Consider the following 18,126-nt stretch of genomic DNA (forward strand, 5'->3'; position numbering starts at 1 on the left):
CAATATCACGGCAGGGGACACCAGAAACGGGCTTCACACATAGTACCCATGGCGTGACGAGCAAACGCTTTAACCACTTGGCTACCTGACCGCCCCTCCCTGGTTGTGAATGAAATCACACAACATTAAGTCATCTTCATTATAGTTTATTATCAGAATATATTTATTTCTCCGGGAAATAGTGGAGAAACTGCATCTTTCTGAATAGCATTCACACAATTCAAGCATCCAGAGGCACTTCCCGATATTTCAGTCAATCTGAATAATTCACATTCAAATCAGAAAATCACATAACAATGCAGCAAACACGTCAACCTGAAACAAAGAACCACACGTGATCACCCATGTTTACTGGCTCCGAATTTATCATGTCTTCATCCAAACCCAACATCTCTTCAGAAGTCAGTGAAGGTGAACTACACAATAGTGTAGTATAAGGGGAGGTAACTTGTGTTACGATACATGTACAGGCAGTGTAAGGGGGATAACTCTAAAAGGATGTAGAGCCATTATGGCTGACAAAGGGGATGGGTAGCTAGGTAAGCAGATGCACGGTCAGAATAGAAGGAAGGAGAGGCCAGTTAGGCCATCTTCAATCACCCAGTCGCTTTTACTGAATATGAGACATCTTTCAACACACACAAATCAGTGGATTCAAGAAGAACCCCAAACAGATAATGATAATACAGATGAGTAGCTGCAGATATTTGAATGCACCTGTTGAGAGATCTTGTCCAGCTACTTGTCATCTTTCAATCATGCGTCACACTTTGTTGAACCCTGATCACATGATGATGAGGATGCAATACACAATCTAGATTTTGTTTGTTGTTACTCACCAACATTCCAGCTATATGAGAGCAGTCTGTAAATAATCGAGTCGGGGCCACACAATCCAGTTAATGACATCATGAGCACCAAATAATGCAATTAGGATACGATGACATGCATCAACCAAGTCAGCGAGTCTGACCACCCGTCTCTTATGACAAGCATGGGCTGCTGAAGACCAATTCTAACCTGGGTCTTCATGGGGAACACAATCTAGAGTCTAATGAACCTAATGTACGGATGTGAACGTATAGTGAAAGGAGATCATATGATGAGAGAAGGAGTTCTAAAACATGGATTTTCATGTCCAGCTTATCACACACAACACTGGAAAGACATAACAAATAACATAATTATCACAAATCTAAAGTGGCGATGCCTAAAAATGACTGTACATCATTCCCTACTGTGGAGGAACATTCTCACCCTCTGTACAAAACAATGCTGTACACTATGGACTGTACAGTCATACTGACATCAACACACACACCAAACAAATTTAAAATCATCTCCAACTTACCATTAAAACTATTGCTGTACATATGATAACTCTGAGTAAGATAACAAACCATCTTCCCCACCCTCCAGGAGAAGCCCTGTCACCCTCAAGGATGACAAGCTACATCTCATGCCCACAAATAACATCCTCATCACTGGATGGCATCATATCTAGGATAACATATCATGTAGCACAGTATGTTCTAAAACCAGAAAGGTAGCATTAAATAGAAAACGGGAGTGTTTGGATAGGGATTTATACTCAGCATCATTACTGCAGGGTCACCAAGACATGCAGGATGTCAACCAGGAACATATGCCAACAACGTCAATAGGTCCGAGTATACTGACAACGTGATTAACAGTGGAAGAATAGGTTGTTTATGCCTGTCACTGATTGGATGCCCTTTACAAACTAGAAAGCAAACAACAACTACTAAAAACATTAAAAAGTCCAAGATTGAAGGTGATAGAAAAAACTACCCAAAACACACGCCTGCAGTCAGTTCACCCAATGCACATGCAATGCATAAGTAACATTTAAAGTTGGTATAAAATGCTTAATTCCAAGTACAACTAACATGCACTCTTGGAATATGAAAATGAGATATTTTTAATATATTTATTATCTATGTGACCCCTCAATAATGATGCTCAGTATGTATCAAGATGGATGCCGCGATAAGTAAGCTTCACATTTTGTACCCATACAGGGAATTGAACCGGGGCCTCAGGCATGATGAGCGAACACTTTACTCACTAGGCTACCCCTTTGACTGAAGAAAGGAAATACACAAAACAGTGATGTCCTGGTTGCCACACATCTCAATAATTTAGAAAATCATTAATATAACACCTCCATACACTTTCACTATAACATACTTAGATGGGATTAGCTTGGGGTTTCTTTTCCTGCCTGCTTCTGACACAGAAACCCAACAACAGGAAGGTGTCGTGGTTGATTGTCTGTCAACAATATACTGCTAAAAAGAAGTTAAAGGACACTGATTCGTTCCTACAAAGTTCCCGCGATATTGCGCTCTTCAATATAGCGCTAACTCGGTTATAGCACACAGTAAAGCATGGCTCCCACAATTTACTAACATTTTCAATAAACTCAAGTTTTCCAATGACACGCTGTTTTCCCAATCTCAGAAAACGTTATCAGCTGATCACTGCGATCACGTAACACCGGAAATACCAGTCATCAAATCCGAACTGTAATACGCAATTTAGTCCTAAATTATAATAATAACTGGTTATAAAATAAATGTTCATTGATTATCTAGACTAATGTTTGCTATATATTTTATTAATTATATTCGACATTTCATTCAATAATTATAATAATGTTTACAATAATTTCGGCGAAACCGTATGCGAAGTGATCGGTAGATCGCACAACTCACCGTTATTTACAGCAACCACAGTCAGATTACCGCTATTGACGCTATCCTATGTTTTACTATAGTTAATCTGTTGACAGCAGAGATTAACTATAGTCATATGAAAGAATCAACTGTTCTTTAACTTCCTTTGGGTAGTATATAACATGAGATAATATTAGTGATACACTCTAGTAATCAGCATTCTTTTACACAAGCATCACTGTCAACATCCTAAACAGCTGTATCGTGATGTGGAGCTTGTAGCAAGGAGTGTCTCAAATCAACCAGTATTTTGTCCATGCAGCATGACCTTCGTATCCACCACTCATCCACGCTGCTACAGGTGCTGCTTGTGCTGGGGCTAGGACGGTTTGATCAGCATAGTGACCATGTTCTCATATACCACAAATGTGATGGCACATGCTGGCGTCACTCGTAACAGGCTTGGAGCCAGACCTTTGTAGAACCCATACACGCCCTCGTATCTGGTGAAAGATGATAAAATCTGAAGTTAAAACTTGACACAGTCCAGGATAGCAGTAGACTACTTGCTCACGAGAAAGACGGGGACTATTCTTTGCATTTCTGTGGATTGGGGAATTCTCCCTTTATTGATAAATACTGTCATATGAATACAAAAACGGGAACAGCAGAAAATATTTGATTTGTTGTAACAATACATGTTAATCAGGAAGAAGCAGTTCACATCAACAGTTACACCAAGCAATGGCCCTGTACAAGTTGTGAGGGACAGTTCAATTCTCTGAGCAAAGCATCTGTTGCAGCCACTTCAGTACATCACACACACTATCAGCATATCACCATATCTCTCTATGGCAGCAATACAGGTCACTGGACAATCATGATGCCATCCTTGGGTATTCATGCTAGTACACTGGCCCGAGACTACTTGGTTGGTTGTTTTTTTGTTTAACGCCGCACTCAGCAATATTCCAGCTATATGACGGCGGTCTGTAAATAATCGAGTCTGGACCAGACAATCCAGTGATTAATATCATGAGCATCGATCCATGCAATTGGGATTGATGACATGCATCAACCAGGTCAGCGAGCCTGACCACCCGACCCTGTTAGTTGCCTCTTACAACAAGCATAGTCACCTATTAAGGCAAGCATGGGTTGCTGAAGACCTATTCTACCCCGGATCTTCATCCAGAGTACTAAATTGTGCAGAGGAAGACTAAAAATCTAATGATCATAGTCCTCTTTGACTTGTTGCATTTCAGGGCTATTATTCTGAAACAGTGCTCAAAGCTTCAATTTTGCTAAAAATTGAAACTGGATAAAACTGATTGAAAATGTTAACATAGCAAACAGTTTTGTCTCAATCAAACAGAACTAGCTACAAACCCTGCGGACTAGTGACATAAGGTTTCCTCTGGACTTGGCTTAAAAAAATATAAATTTCTAAGGTTGAGCATGCTGTATGTTATGTATGGACACTGTCCAGGTGTATCAGTAAGTGTAGATGTGTATCTGATAATGTACATGTTTAATCCTATCCATTTCTGTCCTGTAAAATCTGCATGACATGCAAGATCAGATCTGTAATCATGTTGTTGTCTTTGCATATTCTGATTAAGAACTTTTATCATGTGGTTATGCACACATATCTTTTTCCATAACAAGGAAGTTCAAGAACACCAGATTCTTTCATATTACTAAAGTCTGTTATGAACTGGATGTTCTTGAAATTCTTTTGAGTGGTATAATACTTGTTCCCTTATTAGTGTATGACTAATGTGTACAGATGTACTGACATTTAATGCTTGTCAGAGACTGGTGCCTGGCTGTACTTGAGTTGCATCACTATGTGATCAGACACATCCGTGTTTAGACTTCCCCTTAGGACAAGGCCCACTGAGACTCAGCTGATATCTTTGTACAGGACAAGGTAACGTATATGTTTGTATTGAATGTTCCCAGATCAAACAGAACTCGCGCAAAATATTTAAGATTGAAAACCTGATCGTGTTCATTTAAGTAGTGGGTGCCAATATGTCTGTCAGTATGTGAACTTCTCCAGCTGAAAGGATGACTATAAACCAAGTCACACAATGGATCATCGCAACATGTAATTTAATATCATTTTTTATTTATGTACACATGTACACATCACACATTTCAATCAATCACATCACCTGAATATTAGACATGACAAAGTACATAAAGAATCATTTCCTACTTCCATGAGGACAAACAATGCCCTCAATAACAGTAACTGTCCAAATACACTGACGTCATGGACTCTGAAGCTCACCTGGCTTTATCAATAGAAGTGTTCCAAACTAAGGAGTGTCCTGGGGTCCTTGAAGTCTTGCCCCATGTATCAAGGATCCCCTTAATCCTTAACATTTAACATTAGGGATGTGACAAGGACCCGTGGACGTTTGTGCTTAATTTCTAACACTGAATACATGCTATACAGACAAATAGGACTCACTCACTCAGAGTGGATGAAACTTCAATAAATAATAGCTCTGCTGAATAAGGTTGTCATGACAACTACAATGATGTCTGATCAAAAGGAATAAAAATGCTTTTTATGTCGGTTTAAGCAATATTGCAACAATATCAGGGAAGGGAGACAACTCGGGTAATCAGATGTATGGTGAAAACTTAAACCACAAAGCTACCCAATCGCGTCAGATCTGACATTCAGGCACTGACACATCATACAGTGTTCACCTGATTTATATTACAGCATTAGGAGTGAGTTAAGTGAGTGAGTTGAAACGGTAAGTACAATCGGCAATATTTCAGCCATATTTCAGACAGTAATGAATAATGATGAAGTTGTAAGATTTGTCATCTATGTTCAAAACTTGCTATAGAATACACAATATGCTTATATTAAAACAGAAGTTCATGTGAATGAGCTGACGATTGTGATTGATGATGCTGAGACTGGAATGTAATGAGATCTGTGGAAACATCACTATATGTCCCTTTGTTCATACTGTCACCAATAATTACTTCATATGTGGGATAATAATATAATATCAACATGGTAAATATGGAAAATAATCTACATATATGTACCGTAAGTCAATGTTACAATATGGTACTATACAATAAAGTTCACAAACATGACGGCAGTACCGCAGAACACCAGTTACCTGGGCTAAACCAGACACAATGTATGCACCGGTAGTATTAGAACTGGATTTACACAATACACGATCGCAAAATTGAGAGTTCTGCCTCACAATCCCCCCCCCACCCCCCGCCCCTCTCAAAAAAATATATATCAGAGATGGGTATTGGAGGTTTGAAGTGTATCACAATGTTTTACAATGCCCAAGGCCGTATTGTGATACGTATCACAATATATTGCATAATTCTAAATTTTGAATTCAGGAGCAATTTGAAACACCAGTGTATGAATTGAAGTTTATAAATTGAACAAAACAAGATGCTGGAACAAATTAAAAAAACATGCACGAATGCACTATCAGGATGCACGCTCCGGGTATTTGGCAACCTTTGAACATGAAACGCATGATAAAAATAGGTTTTTGAAATAACCCGATATATCGAGCATTAAAATATGATATTGTTATACGTATTGTGGAAAGAGTAAACCTCAATATACCGGTAATACCTTGCGCCCTTATATGTATGTATGTATGTATGTATGTATGTATGTATGTATGTATGTATGTATGTATGTATGTATATGTATATATATAAGAACTCTCAGGCACAATATAGTAATAATTAAATAAGTGGAGTCAGTTTTAATAGGCTAGCGCTTTCAACTCGTACCACGTATGAGTCTCATCAGGCCATAACTGAATAACGGACATGAAGTAGTAACGTATAGTTATGTGACGTCATAACATTTAGGAAACTATGACGTCACCATACCAATGTGACAATGGACAAATAACTTACACCTTTACATTTAACTTAGGCGCATATTTATATGTATATGTGTGTGTGTGTGTGTGTGTGTGTGTGTGTGTGTGTGTGTGTGTGTGTGTGTGTGTGTGTGTGTGTGTGTGTGTGTGTGTGTGTGTGTGTGATGATCATCTAAACGATGCAAAATAAAGTGATACAATGATGAAATGTGTCTACATTACCTGTACATGGCTCCTTTACAGGGACTATAGATAACTGGCCAATGTAAGTTTTTCAAAAAGATATGTCACTGTATGTAGTGATTACAAGTACATTGATAAACACAGGATATTGCAAGTACAACCAGCTAGTTTACCTGTAGATTTTACCACGCTAAATTGAATTTGGAACAGAACGTGCAGCGTGAGGTTTCAAGTGTTAATTGAGCGCGGTTAAATCTACAGGTAACCTACCTCCACATTGAGAACACTATATGTTTCTCTCCATTCTACTATGGCTAAATAAAATGTGAACTCTTTGGTGTTAGCAATTACATTGAGCTCAAAATTCCAAGCTCTCTGTTGTCCTCAAAACTTAAAATACATTCTATTTGAAGATTTCTTTCGTGTTTTCTGCACAAAATGTATTGCCACACATTTTGTAACCTGTAATTGTAGATATAATTATTTAAATATGCCTACTGACAATGACTGAAATTAGCTCGCGGTGATGCGACAGTCAAAACAGCTGTTTAAATCAGAGGGGCTTTATTGTGATATAGTAGCCTCTGATTGACCAATCAGAAACGAGTAATTTCCTAATTCATGGTAGAATGCAATATATACTACTCAAAAGAAGATAAAGAACACACATTTTTTCATATGACTATAGGTATTCTGTTATGGTTGGTGGGTATTGCAACCCACAGCCCTTCAATTGGGGGTGTTCTGTAACTTCTTTTGAACAGCATAGGCCTATAAGAGATTCCACCAGCATGTCGCAATCAAAAAGAGAGTTAAATTAGTCTGTTTGTTTATTGTTTACCTGACTGCTCTGATGGGTTAGAGAAAAATATATTCAGCCATGATAACTGTCAACAATATATTCTCTGGCCATTGTAAACCCCCCATATTTAACTAGGCCTCAGGTAGGCCTTTGTCACAGGACACGGGAGTTATCCATGCTAGCTGGATGTGACTCAACTGTGGTGTTCACATCATGGCTGCGGAAGCAGAAATATTTTGGGTTCTAGCTCCATCAACGTTAAACAACAAAACCTACCCAATGATGAGCATGTCCTGTTGACATGATCATGAAGATGTGTGATAACATATGTACTGGTACAGCAAACTACATTTATAACGAACACGCTTTTAACGAACTGACCAATATAACAATCTGCTTTTTTTGTCCCGTCCATTCACTGTTTACATGCTTATAACGAACTATGGTAAAAACAAACTAAAATTGGTGGTCTCTCTGAGTTCGTTATAATCGTAGTTTACTGTAAACATATCAAATTAAATGAGATTCAGACATTTGACAATCTGTCATGATATAACGATTCACAATTGCACATTTGTAAAACAACACAAGAAACAAAAGTCCCCTCGACAAATACATCCCATTATCTTCCAACGATGGTCATAACAATGTGTTGAGGAAATGAAATACCTGTAACGCAACATGATAAAACTTCAAATGACAAACAAAGTTGTTTTAAATAAATAATTCCTTTTCATGAGCAGTAACAGGCAAGATTTACATATTCATGATTGTTACCCAAAACAACCAAATGTTAGAATAATCGAGTGACTTCCCCATTAAAATCGGGTAAATTATCAGAATGATCGAAATATAGCAGAATCTGTATGCACTGTCTGCCATGCACAGTGTGGGTGCAGACAAACGGTGCTGTTTCCACGTACATGCACACGATTGGCAATACACCTGGCCTGCCACCCAAGTATAGGGCAGCAAGCTGTACAGTGTCCCTTCACTTGCCAGATGAAGCTCACTTAGAGGATAAGCTATGAACAGCTATTTTCATTTGACATATGGATATAGGATGAATTCCCTGAAGCCTTGACCTCATCAGTTTCACAGGACTCTGGGTCGTAAATAGTCATCATCCACCTCTTCATCCATATTCCAGCGCACACAAACATCAAATTGCCAATGAATTTGTTGCCTACCATGAATATAGCTCACAGTCATGTAGCTGATACTGATGTCAAGTTTTCTTGTTGTAAAAAGTCTTGTATTTATTATAAAGAAAAATCAACATACAAAAGATGCATTAATTCCGCTGGCCAAATATGTTGACGTTTCTTGTTTCCCAAAGCGTGAAGTCCAGTGAGAAGAAAGGCCTCTGTGAAGGGTTCGATCAGCTGTGGTTCTCAGGGAGGCTGCTTTTCCAGTTTGTGATATATTCGTACAGCAGAAACACTATACATATGTTAGGGGTGACGTGCCACAGATAGACGCCAAGGCCTTTATACAGCCCTCGTATACCCTCGTACCTGGTGAAAATAAGCTACGTGCAACCACACATCTGACCAGGAGTACATGGAGTAATGGCATGCTAAAACAACTGGGAAAATGTTGGACCAATGGGATATCTAACGTATCATCTACCCAGAATGCAGCAGCACTGCAGCAACTAGTGAGTGAAAGTTCTTCAACAGTCAGCAATATTTCAGCTACGTAACAGTGACCTGTAAGTATGAGTCACTGGTTGAAAGCAAGAACACCAATTTTCTGAACAAGATTCGGTGACACAACCTTCCAAGTCAGAAATAATCACTAAGTCATTAATACTTGAATCTTACAACCATCTTCCCGAAGGTAAGGGAGTTAACTGACTATAGAGTCCAGTTTCCACCCTTGCCGAGCCAGGCTGGAACTCTGGAGTTATATTTTGGCTTCATTAACAAGTCTATGCATAGTATGATCAAAATCATGTAACGAACGAGACATTCAGTTTGTAAACAACATGGATTTCAACATGCAGATTTCATCCAACTGCAGGATTTGCAAAGCATGCGTACCATCGACTGGGCGTCGACAGACAATTTCCTATTTTTTTCATGTTTTTAATCAAGGTACTCAAGTGATTTGATGCACTTCGAGGTAAGACCTGTTTTATTACAATATGGATATTGATTATCGATGAGAGAATCTTGACAGGGTGCCACCATTTTGTTTGAAGCAAATGCAAGTGATATGAGAGTTGGAATCTGATTGGTCAAAAGGTGGAACATAGAAGGGTCCTAACTTGTCATAGCCACTGATGGTGCTATGATTGGGCCATGAAATTCCAGCCTAGTTCCGCAAGGGTTGAAACTGGACTTTTATAGTCAGTAAATTCCCTTGCCTTGGGAAGATGATGATTTAACAAGCTTATTAATATCTAAAATATTTGATATCTTTGTATACTTATTCCGCATTACATATACTGCAATCTCTTGCCACTGAGCTAAAATCAAAAACCCTAAAAGACATCGCTATCCCAGAGACTTCCATAAAACGAATAGCACAAACACACCCAACCACCAGGCATCACATGTCGCAAGCTGTACTTCCATGTAATGCAGGATAAGTTAAAAGTATGAGTTACTTGGGACCATCTAAAGTAACCATGGTAACGGTCAGTGGCTGTCTAAGCCTTATACCCATATGAACCTAAGTAAAGCATGTATACTTAGACATTCGTACTTGCTACACAACTGACTTGGAAACAAAACACAGCACACCCAGTAAAGTAGTAAACAAAATACTTACTTGAATATCTGTCGGATTATATCTCGTATGCCTCCATACTCTCTGTGCTGGTCCTGTATGCGAGACCGGAGGACTTGGTAGGGATATGTAGTTGAAGCAGCAAACATCTTAGACAAGGCAGCAAATACAACATATTCAGCAGAGCCCTGGGGATTAAAGACACAACTTCACATCTTTCATCAAGTCTTCAAATGCATTCTCATTCATTTAGAAAAAAATTAAATAGCAAAAGGCGCCAGTTCAGCTGTATACAATGCATATGCCAAGTTTTCAAGTTATCATGGTTATTGCTTGGAACAGGATCGGATGGCAATGCCAATGAGAACCAAGCCAAGAACAATTCATCTACCCTCCCTCTGCGGGGAGACATAATGAAATAAGATATATAGAGAATACTACACTCATTCTTGTTAGATACCATTTTTACGAGACAAGTAGACTTTCTATGGTATCTGACCAAAAGCTGACCATGTACTCTGATGTCGATCATGTCTGTGTCGAGGTGATGTTGTGTGACGTCGACCATGTCAATGTAGAGGTGATGTTGTGTGACGTCGACCATGTCTGTGTAGAGATGATGTTGTGTGACATCGACCATGTCTGTGTAGAGGTGATGTTGTGTGACATCAACCATGTCTGTGTAGAGGTGATGTTGTGTGACATCGACCATGTCTGTGTAGAGGTGATGTTGTGTGACGTCGACCATGTCTGTGTAGAGGTGATGTTGTGTGACATCGACCATGTCTGTGTAGAGGTGATGTTGTGTGACATCGACCATGTCTGTGTAGAGGTGATGTTGTGTGACATCAACCATGTCTGTGTAGAGGTGATGTTGTGTGACATCGACCATGTCTGTGTAGAGGTGATGTTGTGTGACGTCGACCATGTCTGTGTAGAGGTGATGTTGTGTGACGTCGACCATGTCTGTGTAGAGGTGATGTTGTGTGACGTCGACCATGTCTGTGTAGAGGTGATGTTGTGTGACATCGACCATGTCTGTGTAGAGGTGATGTTGTGTGACATCGACCATGTCTGTGTAGAGGTGATGTTGTGTGACATCGACCATGTCTGTGTAGAGGTGATGTTGTGTGACATCGACCATGTCTGTGTAGAGGTGATGTTGTGTGACGTCGACCATGTCTGTGTAGAGGTGATGTTGTGTGACATCGACCATGTCTGTGTAGAGGTGATGTTGTGTGACGTCGACCATGTCCATGTGGAGGTGATGTTGTGTGACGTCGACCATGTCTGTGTAGAGGTGATGTTGTGTGACGTCGACCATGTCTGTGTAGAGGTGATGTTGTGTGACGTCGACCATGTCTGTGTAGAGGTGATGTTGTGTGACATCGACCATGTCTGTGTAGAGGTGATGTTGTGTGACGTCAACCATGTCTGTGTTGAGGTGAGGTGAGGTGAAATGGGGTTTAACGTCGTGTCCAAGATTATTGCACTTATATATAGCGACGTGCATGCACGTGTGTGTGTGTGTGGCTGCTTGTACTAGTCCGGACTGATGCCGATTTATAGTGCTAGCTCACTGAGATACCATGCCGCAGTTTAACATGAATACCCCACTCAGACACAGTATACTGACTCCGAGCCGACCTGTTCTTGTTTTAGCCCCTTAATGCCGAGCGCCAGACAGGGTAACAACAAGTACCAACTTTTAACGTCTTTTGGTATGACGCGGTCGGGGATCGAACCCCAGACCTTCCTCTCTCCGGGCGGACGCTCTACCACTAGACTACGGAGGCGGTTTGTGTAGAGGTGATGTTGTGTGACGTCGACCATGTCTGTGTAGAGGTGATGTTGTGTGATGTCGACCATTTACATCAGTCTTTGCTGAATAAGGTATTTGGTAAGGATCTGGGGTGGGAATAGGTCCACAGAATCCTACAGTTGTAACGGACCAGGTGGCTGAACAGATCAACGAGTCGTTCACTTGTCATCATACCCATCCTAATAGCATGGGATATTGTTCATGATATCATTCACTGTTTTGTCAAGTCCAGACTTGATATAAGCTGCAGTAATATAGATGGAATATTGTGGACAGACAACAAACAATCAAACCTGGTAAATGAAAGACAAATGTTAATGCTAGTTCCTGCATGAAGGCTTACCAGTCGCGTGTCGTTGGCTTGATTCCTGTAAGTGTTGTATACTGTCTTCATCTCCTCATAGGCCATGAACTGAAGAGCACCATGGGAGATCCCAAACACACCAGGCACAAAGCCCTGTAAATCAGATGACACGAGTCAAACATTTTCATTATATGTACATCCATACTTGCAATAGCATTACAATAGGAACAAACACTATTGCCATGCTTGTGCAATAGTAGTGTAACAATGGCAATAATCTTAGGATAGTACGATTTACCTCCCAAAATGAACATTTCCTTAGTTCAGCAGGTTGCAAGGGATGTTCTGATTATTATCTGATATGAATATATGTACATGCTGTGAATGAACACCCATATTCATTCAAACAGCATATTTTGGATACAAACAAATGCAAAAATAACTGATTATCAATATCTAGTCAATTTATTATACGTAAACTATCAAATGTAGCATGATCGCTGTAATGATCCATATCTGAACTCATGAATGATGTATTTCCTAATTTTAAAGTCCATAGATAGTTCAGTGATTGTTACACTTCACACCCCATTACTACGCTGCATGCATATTTTGAAAGTTACACTCTGCATGCATATGGCATCCATATATCTTGAATAGATGCAGAAACATACCTTGTAAAGACCCCTAATGCCCTCAAACTTATAGATCTTGAAAAGGGCATCGGCCATTCCCTTGTAGTGCACACTGGACGTGGGTGCACCTGGCTTGTCATACTGCAGGCACAGGCGGGTCTTGGTCACCCAGATAGGGTTAGTCAACACCAGGGTGGTGAATCCTACAACACACAGCCCAACATCAACCCACTACAGTCACCTAGATAGGGTTAGTCAACACCAGGGTGGTGAATCCTACAACACACAGCCCACTACAGTCACCTAGATAGGGTTAGTCAACACCAAGGTGGTGAATCCTACAATACACAGCCCACTACAGTCACCCAGATAGGGTTTGTCAACACCAGGGTGGTGAATCCTACAACACACAGCCCACTACAGTCACCTAGATAGGGTTAGTCAACACCAGGGTGGTGAATCCTACAACACACAGCCCACTACAGTCACCTAGATAGGGTTAGTCAACACCGGAGTAGTGAATCCTACAACACACAGCCCAACATCAGCCCACTACAGTCACCTAGATAGGGTTCGTCAACACCGGAGTGGTGAATCCTACAACACACAGCCCACTACAGTCACCAAGATAGGGTGAGTCAACACTGGCGTGGTGAATCCTACAACACACAGCCCACTACAGTCACCTAGATCATGTAGATAGGGTTAGTCAACACCAGGGTGGTGAATCCTACAACACACAGCCTACTACAGTCACCCAGATAGGGTTTGTCAACACCAGAGTGGTGAATCCTACAACAGCCCAACATCAGCCCACTACAGTCAGCACTGAGTACATGGATGAAAGCATTCTTGTTTCATTTTCACTAGTCGACCCCTGGACCCCCCTGGATCCGCCTATGTCAGTAAACATAGTGGAGATATTATGTGGTCACAAAAGTAACACATATTCAACATGTCCAACTAACTTACTAAGAAGAGCATTGAGCTTTTTCCTTTGTTTGTCTTGTGCTACAGTTAGCAATATTTCTGCAATGTTCATGGTGTCTGTAACAAGGGTATATAAGCACATCTAGCCACACCAGTTCTTGTTATCATGGTAATGTCCCATGTCATCGGTTCATCCCCAGACCGGTGGTGTGCACACTCCAGAGCAGTGAGGACCATCATGACATAGCATTACACTGCTACAAGCTAACTTGCATATCATGTGATAGACATTTCTTTCATATGCACTCAAATGCACTTTTTCTGAAATCAAAGCAGCCCAGCCTACTGAAAGCCATTCAACATGTTCAATGCAATTTGCAGATTGTTTTGCATAATCACAAAAATATACTACCATAACTGCGACATGGAAGTGTATGACTATATCTTGACACATCAAAGTATCCTGGCATTGCCCATTATCCAAAGGTATTTGAGGTCTGCATTCGGAACCATATAACCATTGTAAACAAAATTGTTGGCATGTTGGGAACTAGTTTTTCACATAGGATATTCTCTCAATGAACAATTTCATGAAATATATTTATCTAAAGGAATGAAACAGATGAAAAACATTGTAATTTTGTTGGATGGGCTGCATACCATAGTACCTCGGCCACAAGCCAACGAGATGTGGGTAATCCTCACATGTCGCCGACTTGTGGCAGAGGCACTTGGTCCATCGCAAGGACGTCTGGGTGGGAGTGTGATGTTTGAGCACTGGCACCTATGTCACAGACAGAATGTGTGTTTACCTGCGCCAGTGGCTGCCATGATGTGACAGCCAGGTCCCAGGTTGCGCTTGGAGTCTCCCTCATTCATCTTAGTTTTGATGGAGTTGTAGCTGAAACAGTAGTTCTCGTGGTTAACAATCTCATACATGGTACAAACATAAACATAACCTGATTACAAATAATGTGATGTCTTTTACTGAGCATGCCAAGTAGTTGTCAAGCTGAACAAGTGAGAATGAATGTTGCTTAACACCACAGTCAGTAATACTACAGCTATGTCATGGCGGCCTGTGAGCAATAAAGAGTCTGGACCAGACAAACCAGTGATAGAAAGCAAGAGTAACTGTCCCTATCATCTGGACATGACACACGATCAGCCAAGTTGCGGAGTTGGACTACCCAATGAATTGTCAGCCTTCAGGTTTCTAATGCTATTCCAGAGGACTTGTTGAAACAGTATTTCACTAGTCCTCAGAGTTTGTAGCTTGTGCGGCTTGAACGAGACAAAAATGTTTACTATGGTCACATTTTCTGTCAGTTTCATTCAGTTCCAAGTTGGAGAAAAACTGAAGCACTGACAACTAGTTCAGAATTATAGCCCTCAAATACTACTAGTCAACTAGCATCATTGGAGTTTTGCTTTTGCTTGAGTAGTCCCATGTTGGCAGACTAGCATGAATTTCAATGCTGATATATATACAGGACATTGTTCAAAATTAAGCATGAACAATGATGATCATGATGGAAGTTGAGGGGTTGTTGCCGTAACCATGACGATAACCTTAAATTTAAAAGTTAAAGGTTTGGGGGGTCCCTAAACATGATAGTTACAAATACCATAAGAGAATATTTTGCTTTGTTTGTTGTTTAACGCCACACTCGGTAATATTCCAGCTATGACGGCAGGCTGTAAATAATTTAGTCTGGACCAGACAATCCAGTTATTGATACCATCGGCATCTATCTACACAATTGGGATACGAATGACATGCATCAAGTCAGTGGGTCTGACCATCCAAAATGTGTTAGTCGCCTCTTACGAGGAAGTTGAAGAAAGCAATTTTAACCGGAATCTTCACAGGCCATGGCTTGTGGGAGTATATAACTGCTGGTGAAACTTACAAGAAGAAGTACAATCCCCAGGACATGCCAGCACCCCAGATGTTGGGTGTGACTCCCTGATAGAGGCCCACAAAACCATCACTTCTAGCTATACTGCGCAATGCATGGACAATTCCATTGTACTTCGGTCTTTTAGTCACACCATAACCTTCGTTTACTGAAAACAGACAGAGAAATGAACATGACAATAAAATCAGAATTAACATGATCATATAACTATCAGCCAACTGAACATCATGATTCAATCATGCTCATTTAAAACATCATAAAGATGTGAAGGGCCTACCTTTAGGATACAGTACCACAAACTTTTCAAACACGTGACAATATTCTATGATGTAATTTGTAGTATTTTGTTGCCAGTCACACCGTCAGGGGTCATTGAGTGTGCATAAGCTCCTCCCAGTGATCTGTCATCTCTACATGCAATGTCATTGAATACGCCCAGCGGTGTTGAGAGTTTTTAATATTTGTTTACTAAATATAGCCTGTGGCGGCACATTTTAGAGCAAGCACTAGTTTACGAAAGCACTTGTATTTTTTATATATTTTTTATTTTCACGTAATTCAAGTGGCTAAAATGGTTATAATATACATATTTATAATTTTTTTGGTTCATTAATTTTCATTATTATGCACAAGAATGCAGTTTATTAGGGATATTATATTGGAGTGAACACATCCAAATGTCGCCAGTGTTAGGGAAGGTTGGCCCGAACCCTATCCTGAGCCCTTGGATCCCCTTTACGATCAGTCACCCCTTAACAATCATTAGGGTTAGGTACCTGTTTAGTGGCTATTATAGATTCTATAGCAGCTCTTAATATTCTCCGTACAAAAACGTCGAGTAGAAAGGATGAAATGGTTCGAGTTCGACGTCTGACGCCTGGAGCCATTTTTAATTCGCGCCATATCGGGTCATTCCTCACCACTCGGTATCTTGTAGATTACGGAATGATATGAGTGTGCCAAATGGCATTGGGATCATTTGTAAGTGTCCGTAGACTAAAGTCATGATACACCATGCCTACCCATAACCTTCGTAAATGTCCGTCACCTATTCGACCCTTTTCATTCAGTTCCGTCACAGACATGACCAGGTAAATTTGCACTTAGCTTCACAGTGTGGATGTACCTTAGTCGGCTAGCTGTCAGGCTAACAATTCAAAGGTCGCGAGTTCGCGTCCGACGGATTCTCACAAAAACTGGTTGCTTTGAGACATGTGACCTATGGCAGATATCGTCGTCACGAGAAGTTGTGGTACTATATTCTAAAGGAGCTCCAATGTGAAGCTTTAAACATGTTAAACATGATAAATATCTCCTCCACCATGCCCACAACTTATGGGAAGAGGTGAAATGGGATTTAACATCACATTCAAGATTATTTCACTTACATAGCAATGTGCACATACTTTTTATAGTGCTAGCCCACTGAGATACCATGCAGCATATTAACATGGATACCCCACTAAAAAACAATACACTGGCTCCAAGCTGAGACCTTGTGTTATCCCCAAAACAACATAGTAACAACAAGTACCATCCTTCAACATCTTTAGCTAGGCGTGGCTGGGGATCGAACCCCTGACTTTCAGCTCTTTCTATCATGTTCTATGTGCTCTATCCACAAGACGACAGAGGCGGACAGAAGTACGATGAAACAGTTGTGTCAATTTTAAGAAATGCAGAGTACATGGTAAAGACCTAAAAAAGAAATAAACGATGTCACTTTCCTTGTGGCCGATTGGAACTCTATATAATATTGACTGTAATGTCCGACGTGTGATGATGCAATCTTTCCCAAATTCTCTGCATTCGGGTAATAGTGGTACATTAATGTGTCTGCTTATTTTGGATGTCTTGTTTAATTTAAAAAATTACTTGCCTTGAAATCTGATTTTAACCAAGTCCAGAGGATGAAGTACCAGCGTGGAAACCACCCCACCAGAGATTCCAGCCACCAAATATTCCCATTTGATGTTTCTGACCATCGAGTAGAGGCGCGACGACCCAGTATCCGTTTCTACCGATGGTCTGGCCATGCTGTATAGTTTATTAAACAACAAAAATACGTTTTGTTAAATACTGTAAATCAATCAAAATATTAATCCTTGGAAACCAAGGATTTTGTGTTCGTCAACTGCCACCCGTGTTTGTGCCGACGGCCATCTTTGTCAGTAATAACGAATGCATAAAT

The 18,126-nt window shown here is 40.4% G+C and overlaps 1 protein-coding gene across 2 annotated transcripts; it reads right to left on the bottom strand.

Moving 5' to 3' along the window:
- Positions 1-130: 130 nt before the first annotated feature.
- Positions 131-18,099, bottom strand: LOC124139764 (mitochondrial folate transporter/carrier-like). Of its 2 annotated transcripts, none has more exons than XM_046507080.2 (7): positions 17,815-18,099; positions 15,927-16,083; positions 14,826-14,914; positions 13,123-13,286; positions 12,488-12,601; positions 10,365-10,510; positions 131-3,202 (listed from the first exon to the last, which is right to left on the bottom strand). In XM_046507080.2, exons 1-7 carry the CDS (start codon positions 17,969-17,971, stop codon positions 3,079-3,081), a joined length of 951 nt encoding a protein of 316 aa, XP_046363036.1. In that variant the 5' UTR covers positions 17,972-18,099; the 3' UTR covers positions 131-3,078. The 2 variants fall into 2 exon arrangements, with proteins under 2 accessions (XP_046363036.1, XP_046363035.1); XM_046507079.2 differs by lacking the exon at positions 131-3,202 and adding an exon at positions 6,700-9,103.
- Between the last annotated feature and the right edge of the window lie 27 nt (positions 18,100-18,126).

The sequence above is a fragment of the Haliotis rufescens genome, unplaced genomic scaffold, assembly GCF_023055435.1.
Source record: "Haliotis rufescens isolate VD_foot unplaced genomic scaffold, xgHalRufe1.0.p SCAF_1, whole genome shotgun sequence".
Classification (NCBI taxonomy): domain Eukaryota; kingdom Metazoa; phylum Mollusca; class Gastropoda; order Lepetellida; family Haliotidae; genus Haliotis; species Haliotis rufescens.

Excerpts from the sequence above, each read along its gene's own strand:
- LOC124139764 (XM_046507079.2), bottom strand. The coding sequence starts at position 17,971 with ATGGCCAGACCATCGGTAGAAACGGATACTGGGTCGTCGCGCCTCTAC. Across the intron at positions 14,915-15,926 it reads TGGGGATTGTACTTCTTCTT|CTACAACTCCATCAAAACTA; the intron begins GTAAGTTTCACC and ends CTACTGTTTCAG. Across the intron at positions 13,287-14,825 it reads CATGGCAGCCACTGGCGCAG|GATTCACCACCCTGGTGTTG; the intron begins GTAAACACACAT and ends TGTGTGTTGTAG.